The 24,945-nt window shown below is 45.7% G+C and overlaps 1 protein-coding gene across 4 annotated transcripts in view; it reads left to right on the forward strand.

Annotated features, from left to right (window-relative positions):
• OSBP2 (oxysterol binding protein 2) overlaps positions 1-24,945 on the forward strand; it is a 161,401-nt gene that overhangs the window by 88,908 nt on the left and 47,548 nt on the right. Inside the window, exon 1 of one of the 4 annotated variants that reach the window (XM_013063456.2) lies at positions 5,381-5,568. The exons of the other annotated variants lie outside the window; for them this stretch is intronic. Coding sequence (XP_012918910.1) covers positions 5,490-5,568 — 79 coding nt within the window. The 5' untranslated portion in view covers positions 5,381-5,489. Of the gene's footprint in view, positions 1-5,380; positions 5,569-24,945 lie in introns of those variants that run through there. 4 annotated transcript variants of the gene reach the window in all.

A 24,945-nucleotide genomic window follows, 5' to 3' on the forward strand; every position in this document is an offset into this window, starting at 1 on the left:
GGAGTCAGATTACTGAGTTAAGGGAAGCAACATCATCACAGCACCTCGATGAGCTGTAAAATCTCTTTCTGGAATGAGTGTACCGATGTTCTGTGTCACCAACAATGAATGAGTATGCCAGCTTCTCTGTCATCTCACTTGCATTTGGTGTTAATAATTAAATGCATTTGGGGCCATTTTAATATACTTAAAAGGGTACCTACCTCAAGGCTTTAATTTGTATTTTTTTAATGGCCAAGAAAAGAGGAGGAACATTCTGCAGTAGATCTGTACTTTCAATGGTTTCTGTTGTCACTTTCTTTAAAAGAAATTTTTTAGGGGTGCCTGGGTGGCTCAGTGGGTTAAGCCTCTGCCTTCGCCTCAGGTCATGATCTCAGGGTCCTGGGATCGAGCCCCGCATCGGGCTCTCTGCACAGCAGGGAGCCTGCTTCTCTGCACAGCAGGGAGCCTGCTTCCCCCTCTCCCTGCCTGCCTCTCTTCTGCCTGCCTCTCTGCCTACTTGTGATCTCTGTCTGTTAAATAAATAAAGAAAAATCTTTAAAAAAAAAAAAAAAGAAAAATTTTAAAAAAAGGAATACTTGAAGACCAGACAAATAAATGGGTAGTAATCCCTTGGGAATCCCAGCTCTCTCACCTTGTGAGGGATTTGTTAGTCGAAGTGACATTTAGGCCGTCAACAAGCAAAAGGCCTTTTGGTCAATAACTAGTAGAAGTGATTGAATGGGCCAGCTGGGTCAGCCACTTCTGGGAACAGAAAGGGCTAAGAAGAGGCCAGCATCTTCAGAGCTGCCTGCTGGGACCTGACCCCAGTTCTCCATGGGGTCCTCTAGGCGACCTGGCAGATCCTCAGGCAGGCCTCTCCTTCCAAACACATGTGCAGAGCTATAGTGTAGCCCCTGGCTCACTCTAGAACAAAGCCCACCAGACTCAGCTCCCAGGGAGGGGACCTTTGGGGCAGTTCCCGGTAGCAGAAGGCACATGCTGGCAGAGTCAGGCCAGGTATCATCCCCAGTGAAATCTGTCTCGTGTTTGCCATTTTTCAAACTCCCCTATTCCATCTATCTGATCTGAAATAATCAACAATAAATTGAAAATTTTTCCCCCTCGGAAGTTTATTTTAATTGCCTAGCAACATATTATCATAAATTGCTTTCAAATTAATTCTTTGGCTTTGATGCACACTGATTTATTAATGATAGCAGTCAGCATCTATGCGTGGCTATTCTTAGAATGCTGATGTTTTAAAGGGCTTCATTCTTAAGATAACTGCACAAGGAACTTGTATGTCCTGCAGACATCCAGACACCACAGACGTCAGTACCTTTTCTGCTGTGGGCCTGAGCCCCTCATTAGTGATGAGCCTGAGGCCCAGAGGGCCCACCAAATGTCTCTCAGACCCACAGCAGTGGAAGGCTGTGGCCAACTCAGGTCAGGAAGCCACCATTAGATCTTGCCCTTGTGGACCTCCCCAGTCTGTGTTCACCTCTGTGTGGTCCAGTCAAAGTCTGGTCAAGGGCAGAGGTGCAGAGGGGAAGGGGCTGCGTGGTGGTGTGCCAAGAAATGCCATCTGTGAGGGGTTGTGGGGTGGTGACGGGAAGCTTGGGAAGGTAAGAAGGTGGTGTGGGTTTTGTAGGTTGGGCCAAATAGGGCTCCTGGAAAAGTGGCTTTCATTGATCAGTTTATCAATGAGTTAATTTATCTGTTTATTCCCGTGCTCATTCATTCATTCTGTGCCTACCATATGCTGGGCCACCCGAGAGACTGGGAGCAGTAAGAAAAGAACACACTCTCTGCCTTTGAGGAGTTTGCTGTCTGTGTGGGAGATGGACAAGTTAATAGGAACTCCCACCCCAGGGCAAGTTAGGTCCCAGGAAAGAAAGAAGCCCGAGGCATTCTGGGAGCCCAGACTGGAAGAAATTCACCTGTGATTCTAGTATTTTAACATTTCCGGGTATGGATAGTTTCCCCACAATTATAAATATATTACATGTTTTGTCTTCTTCCTCAGCATTTTCTTTTTAAGCACAGTTTCTTATTTCTGCAGAGTCATCACGTACATGAGTCTGATGGCTCTGTGATATTCCGTAAAGTTGTTGAAATAAGCATTTGCCTGCTGTTAGGGTCTTAGGTTGCGTCCCAGTTTTTGCAACAAATGGCACTGGATGCAGAGTTTTGTGTTCCTTTCCCATCGTTCATTTGTGATGAATCCCCGGGGGCCCACCATCTGGGCTGGAAGGTGTGGACGTGTGTTTGTGGTTCTGAGCTATGTTCCCCCACTCCACCTGATGCCTCATAACAGTTTCCCGGGACCTGATTCTCTGTTGCCTCCAGGACTGGGATGGGTGGCCATACACCCAGTTACCCCACACATGCGTGCCTGTGTGAATCTTAGTTGAGTGTCTGCGCATACCATATTAATGAGCAAAACAGGGAACATCCTGGAAGCAGAGCCTGCATAACAATGTTTTGGTAGCAAGTGGAAGTGGGGAGGCCAGCCTCTAGGGAGGCTGCTGCTGCCCAGAGAGGATGTGACAAGGAAAATGTCACCATAGACCTGAGGGGAATCCAAAAACTCAGAAGTGACCAAAGACAGTGGCCTTGATGTAGGGTCAGCTATAGCCTAGAGGGAGGGTTGCAGTTACCTCCAGGATTGTCACTGCAGGGTATTTGGGGTGAGTGGATCTCAGGAAGGTCACAGAGTTAGTTCATTTGATTTTAGGACATCATGTGTAGGGTGTTGGAGGCTGTCCACTTGGAGCTGTTCAGGATGGGGGACAGGAGCAGGCTGGGTTTCAGCCTCACTGTCACACACAGGGGCAGGAAGGAAACTTTGACAGGCCTCAGGGTAGCCAGGAGAGCTGCTGGAACTACCTGTCGGTCATCTGATGCTCTCTCTTGGTGATCCGGCTGCTGGGTCAACTAAGACATTTCAGGTAATGTGTCCTCTCCTTTAAGGACAAATTGGCACTCTTCGGCTGCCTGCGAAGCCAGATAGTAGATTTTTGAAGAATTCCACGTGAGCAGGGCCTCATACTTGTTTGATGTGAGTTATAGCATGAAACAATTATGGAGAAAAGAAGAAAACATGTGTGTTTGCCTTTGTAATACCGCATGACTTTCCTTTCCTGTTTTTCTTCACTATTTTCATTTCCTCCCTGGGTGTGTGTTGTTCCCAGCTCTTCCTCTTTGCAGCTGCAGGTGAGGGGAAGGGGACCAAGGAAGCAGGGGCTGAGAGTCCAGCATCCATTCACTGTGAGGATGGGCGTAAAGGTTCTCAGCTGCTCTGCCCTCCCCTGCTCTGCTGTGAGATGGAGGGCACAGCTCCGCATTCAAAAGATGCTTCCAGCTTCCAGAGTCCGTGATGTTCAGAGTGGCTGGTTAAATATCCTGGGTTGGATTATTCTTCCATGTGCAAATCCTTTAAAAATTGCCTGTGTGTTTATAAACATTTCCCAGAGCACTCGGGTCACATTTCCGGTCTCACCCCCCTTTTCCTTATGAGGCCTCTGGGAGCTTGGGGAGCAGTATTGTGCTTAAGGGGCCCCACAGGACGTGGTTCAGAGTCTGTCTCCAAGGTCAGACAGAAGAGGCTAGGTCCAAGCCAGGTGACCCTAGGCAAGTCCGTTTACCTCAGAGCCTTAGTTTGCTTGTCTATAAAAGAGGATGTTGGTGGAACTTACCAGAGGCTATCTGGTGGGGATTAGATGAGGCACTGCAAGAAATGTGGGTAAAGCTTAGCCCAGCACTTGGCATTGAGTCAGCACTCCACTGGTTGCTATTTGCATTATTATTATGCTCTTCATTTTGTAGTAAAAAATCAAGGCCCAGAATGGCTAAATGCCTTACATCCCCTGGGCCAGTAAATCTAACCCAATTGCTCTAGATTAATTCCCTAGGTGGAGGAAATACTCAGTCGCTTCAAAGGCCTAGAGGGAATTATTGACCCAGCAGCACCTTCCCTGAGTTTATTTTAATAGGAGCTTCATGGTATATTTGAAAACCTTTAAATTGGTGAAACTTGATTCAGTTTCAATAGATTACATTTGATAAATTCCCTTGACTGAACTGTGAAGAGGTGGTGTTGGGGAGGGCTTTGTCAGGGATGGAGCAGGGCCCAAAGCCTCGTCCCAGGGCCCAGAGTTTGTCAGCCAGTGGGGAAAAACAAGACCTGAACAGGGCGGAGGAAGGTGGGGGCCAGGGCCAAGAAGCAGGACCAGCCCGGGTTTGGACTGTCTTCCAGCAGGTGTGTGTGCAACCCAAGTTGTGAGTGTGGCTGGAGCCGAGGGAGAAAGGGGAACAGTATGGGTATGCCTGTGGGGGCTTAGAGACCACTGAGTGGATGTATGACAGAGTCTGAGAGTAGGATCTCTTGGCTGTTGTATGAAGTGTAAGCCATGGCGGGGGGTCGGGGCAGGGCTGGGTGGCAGCCGGAGACCTGCTGGGAGGTTCTAGCAGAGTCCACAAGGAAGATGATGCTGGGTCCGGCCTGGGTGGCAGCTTGGGGGTGGTGGGAAGAGATGGGATCCTGGTTGTGTTCTAGTAGAACTTGTCATGGTGTGCTGACCAGCAGGAGGTGGGTCTAAGAGACTTGGGAGTAAGGGTCTCCAGGTTTCTGTACTGAGCAACTGGAAGGTCCGTGCTGCTCCTTAGCTGAAGTGGGGATGACTGGGGGAAGGGTAAGGACAGAGGTCTAGGGGGCCATTGGGAGGTCAGATTCGGACAGCTGGGACGTGATGCCCATCACACATACCGCGGAGAACTCCTGCAGGCAGCTGGACAGGTAAACTGTGCTCAGAGAGGTCTGGCAGAGACAGAGGTTGGTCCCCAGGTGCCAGCAGTCCTGTGGGAGCAGTGGTAGCTGGACTCCCTGGGGCCCCGCTCCTTGCCTCCTTCCAGGACGGTGTACAGGTGTCAGCGGGCGCTCAGACACAGGTGCACCGGGCACAAGAGGCGCCACAGGGGAATCAGAGGGTAACCAGGGCTCAGAGGTGACCCCGATTTCCTGGAATCATCGTCAGGCTCTGGGCCAACCCCATTTCCCATGTGCCACTTAGCTCTCAAGGGCATCTTTTCCTTTGAAATAAAGCACCGCCAATCCCGCTACTGCAGGAGGCGACACCATCGCTCTCATTTTGTCGTTAACATGTGACGTTTAACTGAGGAGCCCGCCGGACACCTGGGTCCCACCTGGGTCCCCTGGGGGTCTCACGGACAAGCAAGGAGCGTGCCGGTGAGGGCAGCCCTCCTGAGAGAAGAGAGGGGGCGGCCGCAACTCGAGCTCCGCTAGGCTCCCGTGGCGCCGACGGAGTTAACGGGCTCGTGCACCGGGCGGGCCGGCAGCAGTGGTGCATTGTGGTAACGCGGCGCCGGGACCACTAGCACCCGCCGCCTCCGCCGGGAGGCCCGCCGAGCTGTGCGCGCGACCGTGGGAGACCCTGGGCCCGGCGCCATGTAGCGTCCGGCTGCTCGGAGGCCGCCCCGCCGCGGGAATGAAGGGACGCGGCTGCTGGGAGTCGGCCTCCGTGCGCTCCTTCTGCAGCTCCGGCTGCCTGAATAAACTTAAGAAGGGTTAGTGCTGCCCGGCTTCCGCCCAGAGGCCGAATTCCCCTGCGCCTGTTCGCCGGGAGCTGGGCTTGCTGCATGATCAGTCCAAGCGAGCCTCTGATGTCACTCCCTCGCGGCGTGGGGAGCGCGGGGAGCCTCGGGAAACCCCTGTCCCGGTACCCCGCCAGCGTGTGCTCTCCGGACTCGCATCTGGCGCGGGGCATTTTGGAGAGAGGGCTGTGGCTAGAGACCCATCTCTGATTAACCCCTGCAAAAAGGAAACAAAATATAATCCAGAGCTTTCTGGAAATAAGGGGCGGGAAGAGGAGGTACCTGTTTAATCCACCCACCTATCCTTCCCTCCCCAGAGTTGGCTTGGGACACTGGCAGAATTGCTGCTCAGTCCACAAGAACCTCGTCCTGCCCCCCCTCCCCGCCCCCACCACCGTTGGGGCAGCTGTGCTCAGTGCATGACCCAACCAACTACTCTTTGCCCTTTGAACAAGCTGTGACAGATCAGGAGATTCAGTGTAAGTGGCCGCCTGGGTTTAGGTTTGAGGTTGCACCCCCAGGCGGTGGTCTCCACAAGGGGCTGGACAAGGGGGCTAGGCAGGCATGCGCCTAAGAGCCTTCCTTCCTCAGCAGCTGTTGTTAAGGTTGAAATCTTGCAAACCGTTTAAGTTTCTGCCTGCAATTCCTGATGCTTGAAATTTGCATTATTGGAGATTTTGCATGAGTGAAACTTGCAGTTTACCTTATTGTTTCTGTTAGAGTTTGAGACTCTGGGGAACAAATAGGATTCTTCGACTCTGTAGACCTAGAAGATACAGATGCAGTTAAATTTGCTTAACACGAAATTCATTAGAAAGAGCTCCTTTTAGGAATTAACTCCCTCTTATCTGTAACAAGCCTTGTAATTAATTTTGCTGACTGGTCACACTAACGGCTTCATGAGGCCTGGTGTAGGGCAGACATCTTCCAAGTTGTGAACTCCAGGCCTCAGCCCTGGAGTCAGGTTTAATCATGCATGTCCTCCTGAAAACACCATCTGAAGTCTCAGGGTGTTTGTAATTTCAAACATTTGAGATTTCTTTTCGTGGGAGCTGATCCTGTGGTCCTGTCTTGAGAATGCTTTACAGAAACCGACAGTGAATTTTATATAAAGTATGTCTTCTGGTTTTAGATTGATTTTGATTTCCAAGTTTAATTTTAGATGGAGAGCCCTTTCTAATGCGATTATGCTCTTAATGAAAAGTCTAAATGTTCCTGATAACGTTTTTGCCGAATTTATTCTGAGGGTGAATTTGGAGTTAATCTGAAAAGAAAAAAAGAATGTATGGTTAGGTGTTAATTTTTCTTCTATTGGCCTGCCTGATGATTTTCTTGGTTGCCATTCTCTAGAACATTTGCTGCTGGCAGGTAGCATTGGGCCTGGTATCCACTTGCTTTCTGCTTGGTTGTGAGAGGATGCTCACTTGGCGGGGCAAGGTTTTATTTATGTATTTGAGAGAGAGAGAGAGAGAGAGTACGTGCATGCCAGAGCAGGGAGGGGCAGAGCGAGAGGGAGAAAGAATCTGAAGCAGGCTCCCCACGGAGCGAGCGCAGAGCTTATCATGGGGCTCAATTCCACAACCATGAAATTAAGACCTGAGCCGAAACCAAGAGTCAGATGCCTAACTGACTGAGCCATCAAGACACTTCGAGTGTTCATTTTTGTCCGGAAGTTCAAACCTCTGCACCTCAGGGCTGATGACATAGTAACCTCTTTGATTACTAGACCTCTCCAGGCTAGGCGTTCTGTCTTACCCTTCTTGTGACTGTTCCACTCTCCACAATGGGTTCTGGGGACGAGGAGCTGAGGATATTGTGAGGGGTGGTGGGCATGGTGCTTAGCACAGGGCCTGGAGCAGTGGGTGCCTTCTCCCACAGCCCAGGAGCTGGCACCACAGTCAAGAGCAGCCACGGTTCAGCCCCAGTGTCAGATGTCCCGGAGGCAGACTGCAGAGGGTGCCCCTCTGGTGCCCCGCGAGGCCAAACAGAACATTTCTGCGGGCACGATGATTCTGGCCAGCTACAAAGAGCAGAGTGAGGAAAGCCGAGATGAGGCCTTCGGGAGGACTGGTGAGCAGGTTGTTCTGGGAGGGGGGTGCCTCGAGGGCCCTCACATTATGGGTGTGGCAGGCATGGCCACGGGGTTCTCCTCCCCAACTTGTAGATAAGGTGAGACTGACTGTCTCGTTTCTGACACATTGAAAGGTATTGCAATGAGAGGCCACTCCAGACCCATTTCCCCTTAGAAAAGGGTTCTAGTGAAATCGTGCAAGTCGAAGAACCAGCTGGCACGCAGCCTACTCTGGGGACTGGGGGCCGAGGTCTAGGCGGTGATCATGTAGGTGATAGGACAACGTCTGAACTGCGGAGGTTCCTCACACAGGCTGTTCCTCCACAGCGGGTGGGCTTCCCCCAGAGGATCCAGGGTGCTGGGGGGCCTGAGTACCTATCCTGCCTTTGCCGCTGGGTTGTGTCACCACGGGCATGTCCCTATCCCTCTGTGGGCCTCGGTGGTTCCCACCTTGGTACATGACAGAGGAGGAGTGAGTTGCGAAGGGCTGGTGTCTGTCTTGCTCTCAGGCCCTGGCATGTGAAGAGGAGCCCTGGGGAATCCTTGACACGAGGCCCCTCCTCCTTGGGGAATGGCCTGTTCAAACCACATCCCCAACGCTTGCCTGAACTTCAGCTAGCTTCTTCACCTTTTTGATGGGCAATTTTCTTGTCTAAAAGATGCTGCAAAATCTACTTACCTGGCAAGGAGGCTGGGAGGTCAAAATGAGATAATATGTCTCCATGCCTACTAATCAATCAGTCCGTGCTTCAAACAGGGCTGGGACCCCACAGATGGGGAAATGCCCATTCAGGGTCGTTTGTAAGCTCTACCGAATCAGATGTTGGTTTGTGCGTATGCACGCGTGTATACAGTTGTATATAGGACTTGGACATGTTTTCAGAATGCAAAGTTCTGAAAGAGCACAAAATAGGGACCCGCTGCCCTGGCAAGGTAGACTCAGTAGAGGTCCGAGCCAGGTGACCCTGCCCACGGCACTGCTGAGGTCACTGCTTTCCCATTTGCGGCTCCCTTGCGTACCCATGAGCCAGCTTCCGTGTCTTGAGACCAGCTCTGATGGGCCTGTTTCTGATGGAAACAGGAGGGGACCGGGAACGAGAGCCATCAAGGTCAGGTATGTGGGACCAAGCAGGTTATTAGGTGTCTCTGCTCAGGCTCCCAGTGGACTCGGTGGCACGCACACTCCAGCTTCTGTGTGGCTATGATATGAACGCCTGGGTCTCTGGTTTTGTGGAGGGGTGTTTGTTGGTTTGTTTGTTTTTACATCTTTGAGGCCTAGGACAGGTACCATTCTCAGAGAAGGGGCTTCATGGAACATCAGCTGAGAATTGCTGTCAGATGTGGTGTCCTTCAGAAAGTCACAGGTGGGATTCTTCTGTGTTCATTTTGGGGCTTGTCAACTTGTCCAATCTTGTGTTCCCCTGCATTGTGTTCCCAGGTGTCTGCTAGGTCCTTGGGAAGAAGGACTGAGGCATGAAGTAAGGGACCAGCTCTCCATTCTGATCACTTTCTGTGTAGGTGCAGAATGGCCCCCCAGTGCAGTGCCCCAAGATTAGCATCCGTGACCTCATTGGGCATGACCTCACTGCTCACCCAATCTAACCTCACACTCTGCTCTGCCCACTCAGCTGAATGTCCTTGCTCATCCCTCACATGTTAATCAAACTCATCCTTTGATGTCCCATGCCCATCCCAGTTCCTCTTGAAGTTTCCCCAAACCCCTCAAGGCTTGAGGTAACTTCTCCCCTTATACCTCTTCTGGGCCTCCCTTCTGCAGTGGACCTGGATTGTCGAGTGCAAGCCTTGCTCTCCTCAGAAGCTGTAAGCACCCAGAGGTGAAGCCTGGGTTTGTGTGTGATGTGCCCCCCACTCCCAAGCATGTAGCACTTTTGCCAATTGCTGTTCCATAAGCAACGAACTCTCTCGATTCAAGATTGAAGCAGCAGGTGGAATCAGTCCTTCTGTCTCCCTTCTAGTGCCACTATGTATGGCAGGTGGCTCCCCTGGAAAAACTAGGAAGCTCAGAGATGTGAGCAGGGGGAACATAAGAGATCATAAAGAACTTCCTGGAGGAGGTGACAGCCAGATGGGTGTTGGAGGATGAGTGGACAGGAGGAGGCTGGGGAAAGGCAGGTGCTCACTTAGGTTTGAGTGAAGTGAGACAGGTGAGAGGTGGAGGAAGGCCTCACTGATGGGTTGGCTCTCAAAAGACAGGTGGGCAGGAAAGGCCGTGAGCTCTGGTGGCTCTGGAGGAGGAGTATGGCTTCTAGAAAGGAGGTTTTAGGGCAGCACTGACCCCATTTCTGTCCTCTCTGGGAAGGACATCTGGCCTCATGAGTGTCACCATTACTTGGTGTGATGCATGGGAGCAGGACATTCTCTCATAGATGTTACTTTGGGGGAGCCTCTATCTGCATGCCCATGGGATAGGGGCAGTGAGCAATCTGTATAAGAGCCCCCCCTGCCTGGCACATGGTAGCTACTCATCATTATTACTATTACTTTTGGGGGCTTAAAGTCAGGGGAAATGTGAAGCTCTCAGTACACACATGGGGGCTTAATCAGGGGTAGCAAATAAGACGATTATTGTATCATTGTATTGTATCATTCTACAGGTGGGGAAACTGAGGCTAAAGGACTTTCCCCAGATCACAGGCTTAAGCAGGACTCAGAGCCTGCACAGTCTGAGTGCTGGCACATTTCAACATGTCTGTGGATGGAGAGTCAAGGGGCAGGGGAAGGCCAACAAGGGAGCGGTATAGACTGAGAATCTGTGGGACTCTGAACAAGGCTGGCCTGAGGAGAAGCCACAGTGGGTGAGGCTGGGGGCTCAAGCAGTTAATGGTTAAGACAAGACAGAAGAATTTGTCTTTTCTATGGAGCAGAAAATCTGGCTGGCTGTTCACTCTGTGCTAAGGACTGTCCCAGTAGCTGTGTGGGGCACACCGTGTCCACAGCCAGGTGACAGAAATCCAGCCCGAAGGGACTAGGCATGGTGGAGCCTGGCTCGAATCTTTCTGATCTGCCACACCTGTTCCTTAGGGAGGGAATGGACAAGGGGCATGGCCCTGGTTGGCCAGACTCAGAACACAGGAGGTCATGCCCTGTAGAGAATATCTGAGAATAATCACACAGCCTGAGGCTCTCAGGAGCTCATGAGCTCTGAGGAAAGAGGATGTCAGGGGACAGTGAGGTGAAATGTAGGTAGGCAGGGAGCCCTGCATAGAGGGCCCGCTGTGGGCAGGCAGGTAAGGGGTGGGTTTTAGATGGGCGGCAGGCAGGGGCACCCCAGGTGGAGAGAGCAACACTTTGGGGGCACTGCGGAGGGCTGCACATGGGGGAGCGTGATGGTGTCATTGTGTGCGGGAGGGGGAAGCAGGCCATCGGGTCAGGTGGGGAGAGTGGAGAGCTGAAGGCAGGAGGTGGGAAGGAGAGGGGAGGAAGGTGGGCGGAGCAGGCTTTCCGCAGTGGTTCTGATTGGCTGTGGGGAGGCCCGTGTCCACCAATGGGCTTCCTGCCTGTGCCGGCTCTGAGCCCCCGGGTGGCCAGTGGACCGCTGTGCTGGATTTGAGGACTGAGAGAGGACGGAGAGTCATGAACAGAAGTGACCTCTATTTGGAGGACAGGAGAGAATAGCAGCTGCCTGGCGCTCATGGCTGCACCCTCGAATAGCAGCATGTCAGTGAAGCGAGTATTGGCAACATGGAAGCGACAAGGCTGTGACAGGCCCTGAGCTGCCCCAGCCAGGGTTCTGGTGCCACTGGTGGCGCCAGGAGGCCTGGAGAATGTAGTGGGCTCTCTAGGGAGCTAGTTCACTGATTGTTCACAGGTTGGTGTGCAGAGCCGCAGTGAGTCCGCTTTAGAAAAGGGCACCCCTTCCTCAAGACCTTTTACTTACACTGATCCTGAACCTGCTGTAAATAGTAAGTTTGTTAGAGCAACACTCTTTGCTTTCATCTGCTGTTATAATAAAAACAAATCTACGGTGTCCCTTGCGAAAGGTGCTGCCTGTGCTCGTGCAGTGGGTAACCTGCCCAACCAGATGCAACAGTCCTATTAATATAAACACATACTAGGAGCAACGATTGGCTGTCCGTGAGGATTATACAGTGATCTCTGTTGCCTCTAGGCAAAGAGAGAAAGAGGGCTGCCTGGGTGCCACTCCAAGAGAGGTGACTGCTGGGGGCAGTCCTACAGCAAGTGGCACTGCCCTCTGCAGAAACAAGTTGTTCCTCCGTTGCCTGGTTTTTCTGTAAAGTGCCAATAAGCTCAGACTGGTTGATCAAATAGATGAACATTATGAATAAAGATGAAGTCATGGGCTCCAGGCTGCCAAAGATAAAATTTCCCTTTTTTAAAAAAAAAAATATTTTATTGGGGCGCCTGGGTGGCTCAGAGGGTTAAGGCCTCTGCCTTCAGCTCAGGTCATGATCTCAGGGTCCTGAGATCGAGCCCCGCATCGGGCTCTCTGCTCAGCAGGGAGCCTGCTTCCCTTTCTCTCTCTGCCTGCCTCTCTGCCTACTTGTGATCTCTGTCTGTCAAATAAATAAATAAAATCTTTAAAAAAAATATTTTATTTAATTATTTGACAGACAGAGATCACAAGTAGGCAGAGAGGCAGTCAGAGAGAGAGAGAGGGGAAAGCAGGCTCCCTGCTGAGCAGAGAGCCCAATGTGGGGCTCGATCCCAGGACCCTGGGATCATGACCTGAGCCGAAGGCAGAGGTTTTAACCTACTGAGCCACCCAGGTGCCCCAAAGATAAAATTTCCTTTTATGTCCTGCTTGCCTCTGACATTTGTGCAGAATAATAACACCTGACGCACAACTTCATTAATCAGAGCTGTGCAGGCTTGATGAGTGGTGAGGTCAAAGAAGGCCATGGACTGGGGGGCAGGGGGATTCCCTACATGGGCAGCTCTTTGGTGTGTCCATGTCCTCAAGGCCATAGGCAGGAGCTGGTTAGTGGACAAATGTTTTCCCTGAGAGGCTAGAACGGACAGTCATCAAAGCCCCCTGGGTCCCACCCTCTGCCCAGGGTATTTTTATGTCAGAAGCAGTGCAGTTTGGCCAGAGGGGGGTGCCTCTGGAGAGCGTGAATCTTGGCTCATTGACCATTTGGCAGCTGCCCTTCTGCCTAATGAAGTACTGCCCCCACAAACCCACTCCTCACTTCCCCCTAAAACACACACCCACACGCGCACACCCACACGCATACACTTTATTCTTGGCCAAACTAAGCTTCATCTCGGCCCAGCCTCTGCACCCTGCCCGTTAATTATTTTTAAGGGTTGCTTACCATTTAAGGTAACAGTTCCAGATGTTCAAGATCCTGGTGTTTCCATAACTCCATTACCCCTCACGCCCCTGTTTTCAGGTCTCTATTTTTAGCCAGTGTTTTTCCTTTATGTGAACATCCGTTTTACATCACTGAGAGACCAAAAAAAAAAAAAAAGTACCATTTTCACATGGCTGTTACATCATAAACACTTTCCCACGTTACCACAGGCTTAATATGCATCTGTTGAATGGCTGTGGAACGCCTTTTCCTTCTGTTAGGCATTTCGCTTCTTCCCAGATTGTCACTGGAGCCAAACTGCTGCCTGAGCATCTTTGGCATGTAAAATTTTTCTTTGGTTTCTCTTTCCCGGGACAAATTCCCAGGAGTGTGATAGCTGAGCTAGAGAATATGAAGGCTTCCCTTTGGCGCTCCATGGCCCTCGGCCTTAGTGTTCTGGTCCGTGACGCTCACAGGGCTGAGTGTGGGCATCTGCTTCTCTCCCACCTGCCCTACACTAGCCTTCCATTATTCTGAGGATTATTTTTTCTTTTTCTTTTTCTTTTTTTAAAGATTTTATTTATTTATTTGACAGGCAGAGATCACAAGCAGGCAGAGAGAGAGAGAGGAGGAAGCAGGCTCCCTACTGAGCAGAGAGCCCGATGCAGGGCTCGATCCCAGGACTCCGGGATCATGACCTGAGCCGAAGGCCGAGGCTTAACCCACTGAGCCACCCAGGTGCCCTCTGAGGAGTATTTTTTAACCAGGCATAAAATTGGGCCTCATTAGTGTTTTCAGTTACACGTGACTAACCAGAAAGGATGAACCCTCCTCCCACCGGCCACTTTGGTTATTATTTGGTGACCCTTCTGTGGGTCATCTGCTACACCTTTTCCTGCCCTCGTGTGGAAACCCAAAGGAAAGCATGATGAATGTTGTTGTTTATGCTGGACGTGGCTGGAACCCAAGCCAGACAGGACTTCCTCGGACCCTGGCACTGCCCTCCTTTGCTCAGTGGACGAGGTTCTGAGAAATGGTCCTTGGAACTGTCCTCCCCAAGCACGATCTGCTGCATAAGCTGTAGGGACCCCTTATTTAAAAATTATTAAGAGTTTCAAGAGGGAGACAGCTGAACATCAAACCAAGCCTGGGGTCCTTCTGACTTAGGGGACTGTGTGCCTGCACAGGTCCCGTGCCTGTGACCCCTCTCCCCCTGGGAAGTGGCTTCCCTGCTGTGCTGAATCCACCCTTCAGCTTCCCCAGGGCTCATTCCAGATGCAGAGGTTCCAGATCCAGATGTGGATGGGCTTCTGAATGGAACCCCACTCCCACTGCCCTTGACTGACAGTAGCCAATAGCTATGCGCCCTCCCAGAGAGCTGCTGAAAATCAGTAGCTAGTTGTACCTGCCAGGCTGCCTCCCTGATCCCCGTCCCGGTGGTCCTCCACCAAACAGCAGAGTTTCCAGAGGTGAAGGGGCAGAGGGGAGGGAGTGTTAACTTCACAGGGGGCTCTGAAACATGGTGGTGTTCTGAGTGGAACAAATGGATTTCCACAGAAATAGGTTGTGTGAGCCCTGGTGTGTGTTCTGAGTAGTGACATTCTTCAGGGGACTTGGGGGGCAACTTCTGGAATGCACCTCCTGCATTCTCCTCATGAATTACATAGAGTTTGGAGCTTGTGGGGGATTTACCCAACCCCTGTGGTACAGACGAGGAAACTGAGGCTTGGAGACACACAGTTGGCACAGTCGGGAATCCACGGAGCTAGCCATCCACTGCTAGATAGATATCAGAGGATGCAGTACCAAACCATTGCCATTTGGCTGTTAAAATAATTTTTGACTTATTTTCCAGATTACAAAGATAATTCATGCCCAGTGTAGAAAATTTAGGCACTTAGAAGAAAATAAAAAGTATCTTTAATTCTGTTGCACAGAGATAATCACAAATAATTTTAATCAGATTGTGTGCATCTTTTGGACTTGTTTTTTCTCTTTCAACATTATGTTTCTAAGATTTAATTACATTGTTGGGTATTGTGATGTGTATTCTTGCAATTCTGATGACCCTAAAATGGTATTTTTGTGTGATCTTAACTGGCATTATCTTGATATCAAAATAGTGTGAGGGTTTTATTGGGGAGTATATATTTCTTCTTATGTGAAACGCACTTTTCTGTTGATGGTTTGTCTTTATGAATTGGTAGCTCCTTATATGACCTGGATGTTTAGCATCAGTGATAAGCTTTTAGTCTATATTTTTATATCATTTTGTTTATGATGTCTTCTGATGAATACACTTTTAAATAGCTTTATTGAAATATTCATATACCATACAAGTCACTCATAGAAAGTGTATAATTCAATTTTTTAGTATAGTCACGAGTATGCAACCATCATCATAATCTAATTGTGGAATATTTTTGTCCCTCCTAAAGGAAATCATAGTAGTCATTCCCTATCCGTCCTCCCTCTACCAACCCTAAGCAACCACTGACCTACTTTTCGTCTCTCTAGATTTGCTTATCCTGGATATGACAGATAGATGTCATATATTTTTGGGTCTGCACTTAGCATAATGTTCTAAGATTAATCTATGTTGCATGTATCGGTAATTCATTCCTTTTTATCACCATATAATATTTCGTTGTGTGGTTATACCACATTTTATTTTATCTGTTCATCAAAGTACAGATGATGGGCATTTGTACTAGTTCTCTTTTTTTGACTCTCATGAATGATCCTGCTGTGAATATTGATATATACGTTTCTGTGTGGATGTAAGTTTCCATTTCTACAAGTGGGATTGCTGGGGCACATGGTCATATTGCTGGGTTATACAGTTTAAAGGGACTGCCAAACTGTGTTGCATAGCAACTGTATCATTTTATATTACCACAGACAGCAGTGCCTTGGGGTTGCAATTTCTCCATATCTTTGCCAACACTTGTCACTTTCTGATTATTATTGTTGCCATCTTAGTGGGTGTGAAGTGGTATCTCGTTATGGCTTTGATTTTCATTTTCCTAATGACCAATAATGTTGGGCATTTCCCCCTGTACTTGCTTTTTGTGTATCTTCTTTGGAGAAATGTCTATTCTAATCCTTTGTCCATGTTTTATTTAAGTTATTTGCCTCTTATTGCTTTGTATGTTCTGGATGTCTTTTATCAGATAAATCATTTGCAAACGTTTCCTCCCATTCTGGGGGTTGTCTTCTCCCCCTCTTAATGGTATCATTTGTAGCACAGAAGTTTTTAATTTTGTTAGTGTCTGGCTTATCTATTTTTTTTCTTTTGTCACTTTTGTGCCATATCTAGGAATCTACTGCCTAAACTCATGAGGATGAATTTCTGTCTTTTCTTTTAAGAATTTTATACTTTTAGCTCTTAACTTCTAGGGGTATGATCCATTTTGAGTTAGGTTTTGTGGACGTGAGGAAGGGGTCCGACTTCATTCTTTTAGATGTTTTCCAGCATCATCTATTGAAAACACTATTCTTTTCTTTCTCTTTTTAAAAAGATTTTACTTATTTACTTGAAAGAGAGACAGGCACAAGCAGAGGGAATGGCAGAGGGAGAGGGAGAAGCAGGCGCCCCACTGAGCAGGGAGCCCCCTGCGGGGCTCCATCCCAAGACCCTGAGATCTTGACCTGAGCCAAAAGCAGAAGGTCACTTAACCAACTGAGCCACCCAGACACCCCGAAAGCACTATTCTTCTCTCTGTTTAATTGTCTTAGCATCCTTATTAAAAATTATCTGGCCCTAAATGTAAGGGCTTATTTTTGGATTCTCAGTTGTGTCCCACTGATCTATATGTATATCATTATGCCATTACCACACTGTCAATAGACACTCTTCAATTTAATTTAATTTAATTTTTTAAGACACTCCTTAATTTTAATGTGGTTGAATTTACCAGTCTTATGATAAATTCAGTCTTAGGTTTTTGTCTAGAGATAACATATTTTTCTATATTTTCTTCTTAAAAGTTTAAAATTTTCAGAATGAAGTGTTTAATACATCCAGAACTGATTTCTGGATAGGATATGAAATATGTGGTTAATTTCATTTTTTTTAAAGATTTTATTTATTTATTTGAAAGAGATCACAAGTAGGCAGAGAGGCAGGCAGAGAGAGAGAGAGGAGGAAGCAGGCTCCCTGCTTAGCAGAGAGCCCGATAAGGGGCTCGATTTCAGGACCCTGAGATCATGACTTGAGCCGAAGGCAGAGGCTTTAACCCACTGAGCCACCCAGGCGCCCCTCATTTTTCTTCATATAGTCAATTCTTTGGTCTAGTACTGTTTATTGAGCAGTCTTTTTTTTACCCACTGATCTGCTCTACTACCTTTAACATATGTCTGGGTCTTTTGGGGATGCTCTCTCCTTTCACAGAACAATTTTTCCCTCTTACCAGTATCACGCTGCCTTAAGTACCTTGTAATACATTTTGATATCTTGTTGATCAAGTCTGGCAGCTTATCAGGGTGATGTTATAATTATTCCCATTTTACATATGAAAAAACTGAGTCTCGAGAGGTTACACCCTGGGCCATGCTGCTAACAACTGGCAGAGCCAGGCTTGTTAACACTCAGGCAGTTAGGATCACAGCACACACTCTTAGCCTCTGAACTCTGCACACATCAAAAACCATCGCCTGCAAATCACACTTGCTCCACCAACTGAAAGTTTAAGGCTTTATCCCCTTTCTCTTTCTTTGCCTGGCAAAAGGAAAGTAATTAAAATTTAAATATAACAAGATCTGGTTTGTTTGAGGTTTTAATCCTCCCCTGCTTCCCTACTTGAGATATTTCAGGGAAAGCTTTCCAAAGATATTCACCACCGTTTTTATACTTTGGGGCAATTTTCTAGGCAAAGATGCAGGTGTGGTCAAGAGAAAAGTTGTCTGGAATGCAGGTAAGACACAGCAGGACAGGTGACTGGCAGTTAGGACAGAGTGGGCAGCTGAGACAGGAGAGAAACTAGGAACCCCGAGAAGTGGTGTTGACTGGAGTTCTGGGTTGATGTTGGCTGGAGAATGAGGCTTGGGGACATAGTGATCCTTACAGACTGCTGCTTATGTCCCCAGCACCCCACATGGTAGCTGGCACACACAGTCAGCACGTTAAGTGAGTAATGCGATTAAGGAACCGATTCAGCAGATATAAGATGCTATGAGCCGCTGTGCCTCCAGGCTGTCTCATCAGTCAGTTCTTTTGAGCAGTGCAGTGTGCTGGGGATCAGATGGCCACGTTCTCACCCCGGGCCCACTGTAGGCAGTTTGCCCTTAGCCCCAGTGTGACTGTGGCTTCCTTAAATGTTCCATGGTGGGTGGTAGGGCGGAGATGTGGTCAGGGTGCTGACATTGTCCTGGGTCCTTCCTCTGTAGTCCTCATCTGCTGATGGACATTTAGGTTATTTTCACTTTTTGGCTACCATGAGTAACAGTACCATGCAGTAAACATTCATACACATATTTTCATGTAGACACGTGCTTTCATTTTTCTTGGGCGTATACCTAGGGTGGGATTGCTGAGTTCTGTAATAACTGCTAAACTGTTTTTTTTTAACAGCAGCTGTGCTATTTTATATTCCCACTAGGATGAAGGGTCCAGTTTTTCTGCATTCTTACCCACACTTATCTTTTCTTCTTCTGACAACAAATGATACTGAGCATTTTTTCATGTGGTTATTGGCCATTTCTTCAGAACCTTGTCTGTTCAAAGCCCATTTTTAAAGTTTTATTTTCCTTTATTATTTATTTATTTACTTATTTTCAAATCCCTTACTTTCCTTTTTTTTTTTTTCCCCCCTTAAAGTAGGCTCCACCCCCAGCATGGATTGTGACCATGACATTAAGACCTGAGCCAGGTCAAGAGTCAGACACTTAACTGAGCTACCCAGGTGCCCCTCAAATCCTAATTTTTTAATTGGGTTGTCTTTCATTGGTGGATATTTGAATGTTAAGCCAACCTTGCATTTCCGGAATAAACTTCAGTTATTCAAGATACCTTTCCCTTTTTATGTACTGTTGGATTATATTTGATATTTCTTTTTGAGGATTTTTGTGTCTTTGTTCATGAGGAATATCGGTCTATAGGATATTTGTCATTTGTTTTGTAATGTCTTTTCCTGGTTCTGGTATCGGGTAATTCTGGCCTTATAAAATAAACTGGGAAATATTCCCTCCTCTTTAATTTTCCAGCAGAGTCTGGGTAGAATTGATAGTGTTTCATCCTTAAGTGTTTGGTAGAATTTGTCAGCAGATCCTTGTGAGCCCTGAGTTTCCTTAAATACGTTTAACTATAAAATCAATTTCCCTAATACACTATTCGGGTTTTTTTTTAATTTATTTTTTACTGACTTGCAGTGGCTTTGTATCTCAAGGATTTATTTAATCTCTAAGTCATTGAATCTGTGGACACAGTTGTTTACAAAATTTCCTTCTTATCCTTTAATGTCCGCAGTGATGACCCTCTTTCATTGCTGATATTGCTACTTGGTTATGCCTTTTTTTTTTTTTTTTTCTTTCTTGGTCTGGCTAGAAGTGTATAGATTTTACTGATTATTTTAAAAGAATCAGATTTTGGTTTTATCAGTCTTATCAATTGTTTTTCTTATATGCTCTTTAAAAACACATACATTATGGATACTCTTTAAAAAGTGAACTGAATAATAAAAAAAAAGTGAACTGAATCAACTATAATGCCGTTTTGCACCTTGATCATCTTCATTGACTTTGTCTTCAAGTTTTTTTTCATATCACACAGAAGCTCATGGATTCTTTTAACACTGACATAGTACTCTGTTATATACATGTATCATAGTTTAATAACCAGTCCCGTCTGAAGGGCATTTAGGATATTTATAGACTTATTACTCTTGCAAACATCCTGAAATGTATATTTATCTTTTTTTTAAGTTTTATTTAAGTACTCTCTATACCCAACCTGGGGCTTGGGCTCACAACCCTGAGATCAACAGTCGTGTGCTCCTCCAATTGAGCCAGCCAGGTGCTCCTGAAATGTACATGTATCACACATCAGTCTTTGGTCACATATCTACACATATCTGCATATCTGTAGAATATATTACTACACTGGGATCAGTAGGTGGTTATCCTTTTTTTTTCTTTTTAAATCAACTTTATTGATGTATAATTTAAGTACAATCAAATGTACTTATTTTAACCATTCTGTGAGTTTTAACAAATGTATACATGTGTATAACCACTACTTCAAGTAAGATATAAAACATTTTTATTATCCCCAAAAGTTCCCTCATGCTCCTTGTCAGTCAATGCCCTTCACGCCCATCACAACCACTGATCTTCCTGTTTCATTTGTCTAGCATTTTTAAAAAAAGATTTTATTTGTTTATTTGACAGAGAGAGATCACAAGTAGGCAGAGTGACAGGCAGAGAGAGAGAGCGAGAGAGAGAGAAGGAAGCAGGCTCCCCAGCAAGCAGAGAGCCTGATGCGGAGCTTGATCCCAGGACCCTGGGATCATGACCTGAGCCAAAAGCAGATGCTTAATGACTGAGCCACCCAGGCGCCCCTACTTTCAGTTAATTTTGTGTATGGTATGTTGTCATGGTTATTTTCTTCTTCCATGTGAATATTCAGTGAATCCTCAAGCACAATTTTCTTTTAAATATGAAGCTATTTAGGACACCTGGGTAGCTCAGTGGGTTAAGCCTTTCTGCCTTTGGCTCAGGTCATGATCTCAGAGTCCTGGGATCAAGCCCTGCATCGGGCTCTCTGCTCAGCAGGGAGCCTGCTTCCCCCTCTCTCTCTGCCTGCCTCTCTGCCTACTTGTGATCTCCCTCTCTCTCTCTCTGTCAAATAAATAAATAAAATATTTTTAAAAAATGAAACATTTCCCTCATTGACTTACCTTGACAATTTTGTTAAAAATCAGTTGATCATACATGCATGTGTCTATTTCTGAACTCTATTATATTCCATTATAAATGGAGTAAATGTCTAGTAAGTCATGAAGTCAAGTAGTATAAGTCCGCCAGCTTCGTATTCTTCCCAAATGGTTTTGGCTGTTTCTTGTTCTTGTGTTTCTCTTTAAGTTTTAGAATTGGCCTGTCAGTTCCTACAAAAAAAGATCTGCTGGGACACCTGGGTGGCTCAGTGGGTTAAAGCCTCTGCCTTCGGCTCAGGTCATGGTCTCAGGTTCCTGGGATTGAGCCCCGCATCCGCCTCTCTGCTTGGCGGGGAGCCTGCTTCCTTCCTCTCTCTCTGCCTGCCTCTCTGCCTACTTGTGATCTCTGTCTGTCAAATAAATAAATAAAATCTTTTAAAAAAAATCTGGGATGTTGATTGGAATTGCATTCAATTTATAGGTTAATTTGTGGAGAATTGATATCTTAATGATATTGAAGTTTTTAATTCATGAATGTGATATTTATTTTTGTTTTCTTTAATTTCTCTAGGCTATGTGTTTTCTTGTACAGATTTTGTTAAATTTGTTGACAATATTTACTGGTTTTGATGTTATTACAAATAGTGTTTTTTAAAATGTTATTTTTCCACCTATTTGTTGCTTGTATTGTAGAAATACAAGTGTTGTATATATAATCTTTTATTCTGCAACCTTAAGTTCACCTGTTCTAGTGGCTATTCTTCACATTCCTCAGGATTTCCTGTATATGTGATTATGTTGTCTGTACTTAAAGGCTTTTTACTTCTTTCTTTCTAACTTGTATGCTTTTGATTTCTTTTTATTTCCTTATTGCACTGGCAAGGACCACTGGTATAATATTGAGTAAGAGTGGTGAGAGCAGACTTGCCTTGTTCCTGATCTTAGGGAAAGAAGTTCAACTTTTCATCATCAAGTATGATGATAACTGTAGGATTTTTATAGATGTCTTATGTAATGATGCGAAAGTTCCGTATTCTTCCAAGTGTCTGGGTTTTTGTCTTGAATAGGTGTTGAATTTTGTCAAATGCTTTTTTTAGTATTTGTTGAGGTGATTATATTTTTTCTTTATGCTATTAATATTAATTTAAAACATTAAACCTCACATTCCTGAGACAAACCCCACTTGTTCATGATATAGTATCTTTTGTAGCTGAATTTTATTGACTAAAGTTTTTGTCAGGGAATTTTGCTTCCATATTCAGGAGGGATCTTGGGCTGTAGTTTTCTTGTAATGTCTTTGTCTGCTTTTGGTATGTGTAATACTGGTACCTTCTAAGATGAGGTAGTGCCTCGTAAAATAATCGAGACTCCCTCTTCTATTTTTTGACAGAGTTTGTATGCTAATTGTATTATTTCTTCCCTAAATATTTGGTAGAATTCACCAGTGCAGCCATCTGTACCTCAGTTTTCTTTGAGGAAAAGGTTTTTAATTTTAAATTCAGTTTCTTCATAATGGCCTTTTTTTTTTCTTTTTCTTGTGTCATTTCTGGTAACTTGTTCTTTCAAAAAATAATCTGTTTCATCAAAGGTGTCAAACTTACCCGCATAATATTTTACATAATATTCTTTTACTATCCCTTTAATGACAAAAGGAGCTATAGTGATTTTTTTTTCCATTCCTGTTATTGGTAATTTGCATTTTCCTTCTTTCTTGATTATTCTAGCTAGAGGCATATAAATTTCTAGATCATTCCAAAGAAAATCTTTCCAAAACTTTTAATATAAACTTTCCATTGTTATTCTGTTTTCTGTTTCATTGGTTTCTGCTCTTATCTTTACCATTTTATCCCTTCTACTCATTTTGAGTGTAAGTTGCTTTTCTTTTTCTAGTTTCTTAAGGTGGAAGCTTAGATCATCCATGAATAAATCATCATAAATAGATATTTTAGATCTATCATCATCTTAGATCATCATAAATAGTTCTTTAAAGCCTTTCTTCTTTTGTATAATAAGCATTTAAAGCTATGCATTTCTCTCCAAGCACTGCTTTAGCTGCATCCCACAAATTTGGTATGGTGCATTTTCTTCATTACCCATTTCAGAATATTTTCTAATTTCCTGTGTTTTTTTTTTAAAGATTATTTATTCATTTGTTGGAGAGAGAGAGAGAGAGGGAGAGAGGGAGAGCGAGCGTACAAGTGGAGGGGGAGGCAGAGAGAGAGGGAGAAGCAGGAGACCCATGTGGGGCTCGATCCCAGGACTCTGGGATAATGACCTGAGTCAAAAGCAGGCACTCAACCAACTGAGCTACCCAGGGGCCCCTCCTATGTGGGTTTTTAATTTGACTCAGCAGTTATTTAGAAGTGTGTGATTTGATTTCCATGTAGTTGGGTATTTTCCAGATACTTTTTTGTTATTGCTTTTTAATTTGTAGCAGTGAGAGAACATACATTTTATAATTTACATTTAGACTTGATTTGTGGCCCAGCATATGCACCAATACAGTAAATGTTTCATGTATTGTTGAAAGGAATATGTATCCTGTCATTGTAATGTGGAGTGTTCTATAAGTTTCCCATTAGGTCAAGTTGACTGATAAAGAATACTTAGAAGATTCACAACCTATAAATCCTTATTCACTTTTATCTAATTCTATCAATTCCTAAGACAGTAGTACTGAAATCTCTAGCTATAATTGTAGGTTTGTCTCTTTTTCATTTCATTTCTGTTTCTGCTTCATGTACTTTAAACTTGCCGTAAGTTGGATTCACATTCAGAAGTTTGTAACATCTTGATGAGCTGATGTCTTGAATTTTCCTCTTTATCTCTGTCCTCAAGCCTCCTTTGGGATGTTGATCTTGTAATTGCTATTTGCCTGGTGTTTCCTTGTCCAATATTGTGCATTTAACCCATTGGTATCATATATTTAAAGTTGTGTTTCTTGTAGAAAGGATAGGGTTGGTTAGTTTATCTATGCTTCTATATTTAAGGGGGGTCTTTGTAGATATATCATGAGTCTTGCTTTTTTTTTTTTCCAGTCCGATAAAGTCTCTGACATTTAATCAGAGTGTCAAGACCATTTTAACTTGTGTAATTATTGATATGGTTGGGTTTAAATCTACCATTTTGCTATTTATTTTGGTCTCTTCTATTTTCATGCACCGTTTTTTCTCCTTGCCTGCCATCTGTGGTATAGTTTTTAGTATTTAGTATTCCCATTTTTCCCCTTTATTAATCCATAGCTCTCCATCTCTCTTCTTGGTAGGATCCTCTAGGATTTACATTACACATCGGGAACACATCACAGTCTTCCTTCAAATCCTCACTGATCCAGCTCTAAGAGCATCTAATGATGCTCTTCCATTGTCCCCATCCCCTCTGCTGTATCCTGTTTTACTTTTAAAGATGATATAAACCCTACAATATACTTTTTTTCCTTGCTCGATGCAGTCAGTTATCTCTAAATGAAATTTAAGTGAGAAAACCAACATCTTTTGCATTTATTCACCTATTTATCTCTCTTAGCACCCCTTTGCCGGGATCTGAGTTTCCATTTGGTATCATTTTCTCTCAGGTTGAAGAACTTTAACGTTTCTTACAGGGCAAGTTGGCCAGGCACCGATTCTCTTAGGTTTTATTTCTCTTTCTTTCAACTTTATTTTTGAAAGACATTTTTATGAGCTATACAGTTCTAGGGTTGTTTTCTTTTTTTCTTTCAGACTGTAAAGAAGCTTTACAGTCTTCTTTGTCTTTGGGCACCTCCCTTCTCAGGGCCCCAGTAGCTAAGTCCTAGGGTCAAAGCTGCCCACAGATGACCCAAGGCAAGCATCTGGCCTCATGGCTCCTCAGCACCCCTGATATTAACGGCCAGTGGAGCCCATGGCACAGCGACGTGGTGTGGCTGGCCCAGGGAGCACTGTCTGGCAGAGTGTTTTATGACCTTAAAGTAACTTGTGTTGTTAGCCAGCAGTGACCACTGCTGTCGTTGCCCAGCTCTCTGCCTCTATCTCACCTGCTCCAGAAAAGGGACTCTTTGCAGGACTTGGCCATTCCAAGGCCCCAAGGCCCTCTGGTCTAAAATGGCCTTGGATATTCCTCAGCTCAGCCCCCAAAGGTCTCACAGACGCCTACT

This window comes from Mustela putorius, unplaced genomic scaffold, assembly GCF_011764305.1.
Source record: "Mustela putorius furo isolate JIRA1106 unplaced genomic scaffold, ASM1176430v1.1 tig00000081_pilon_pilon_pilon, whole genome shotgun sequence".
Taxonomy (NCBI): Eukaryota; Metazoa; Chordata; class Mammalia; order Carnivora; family Mustelidae; genus Mustela; species Mustela putorius.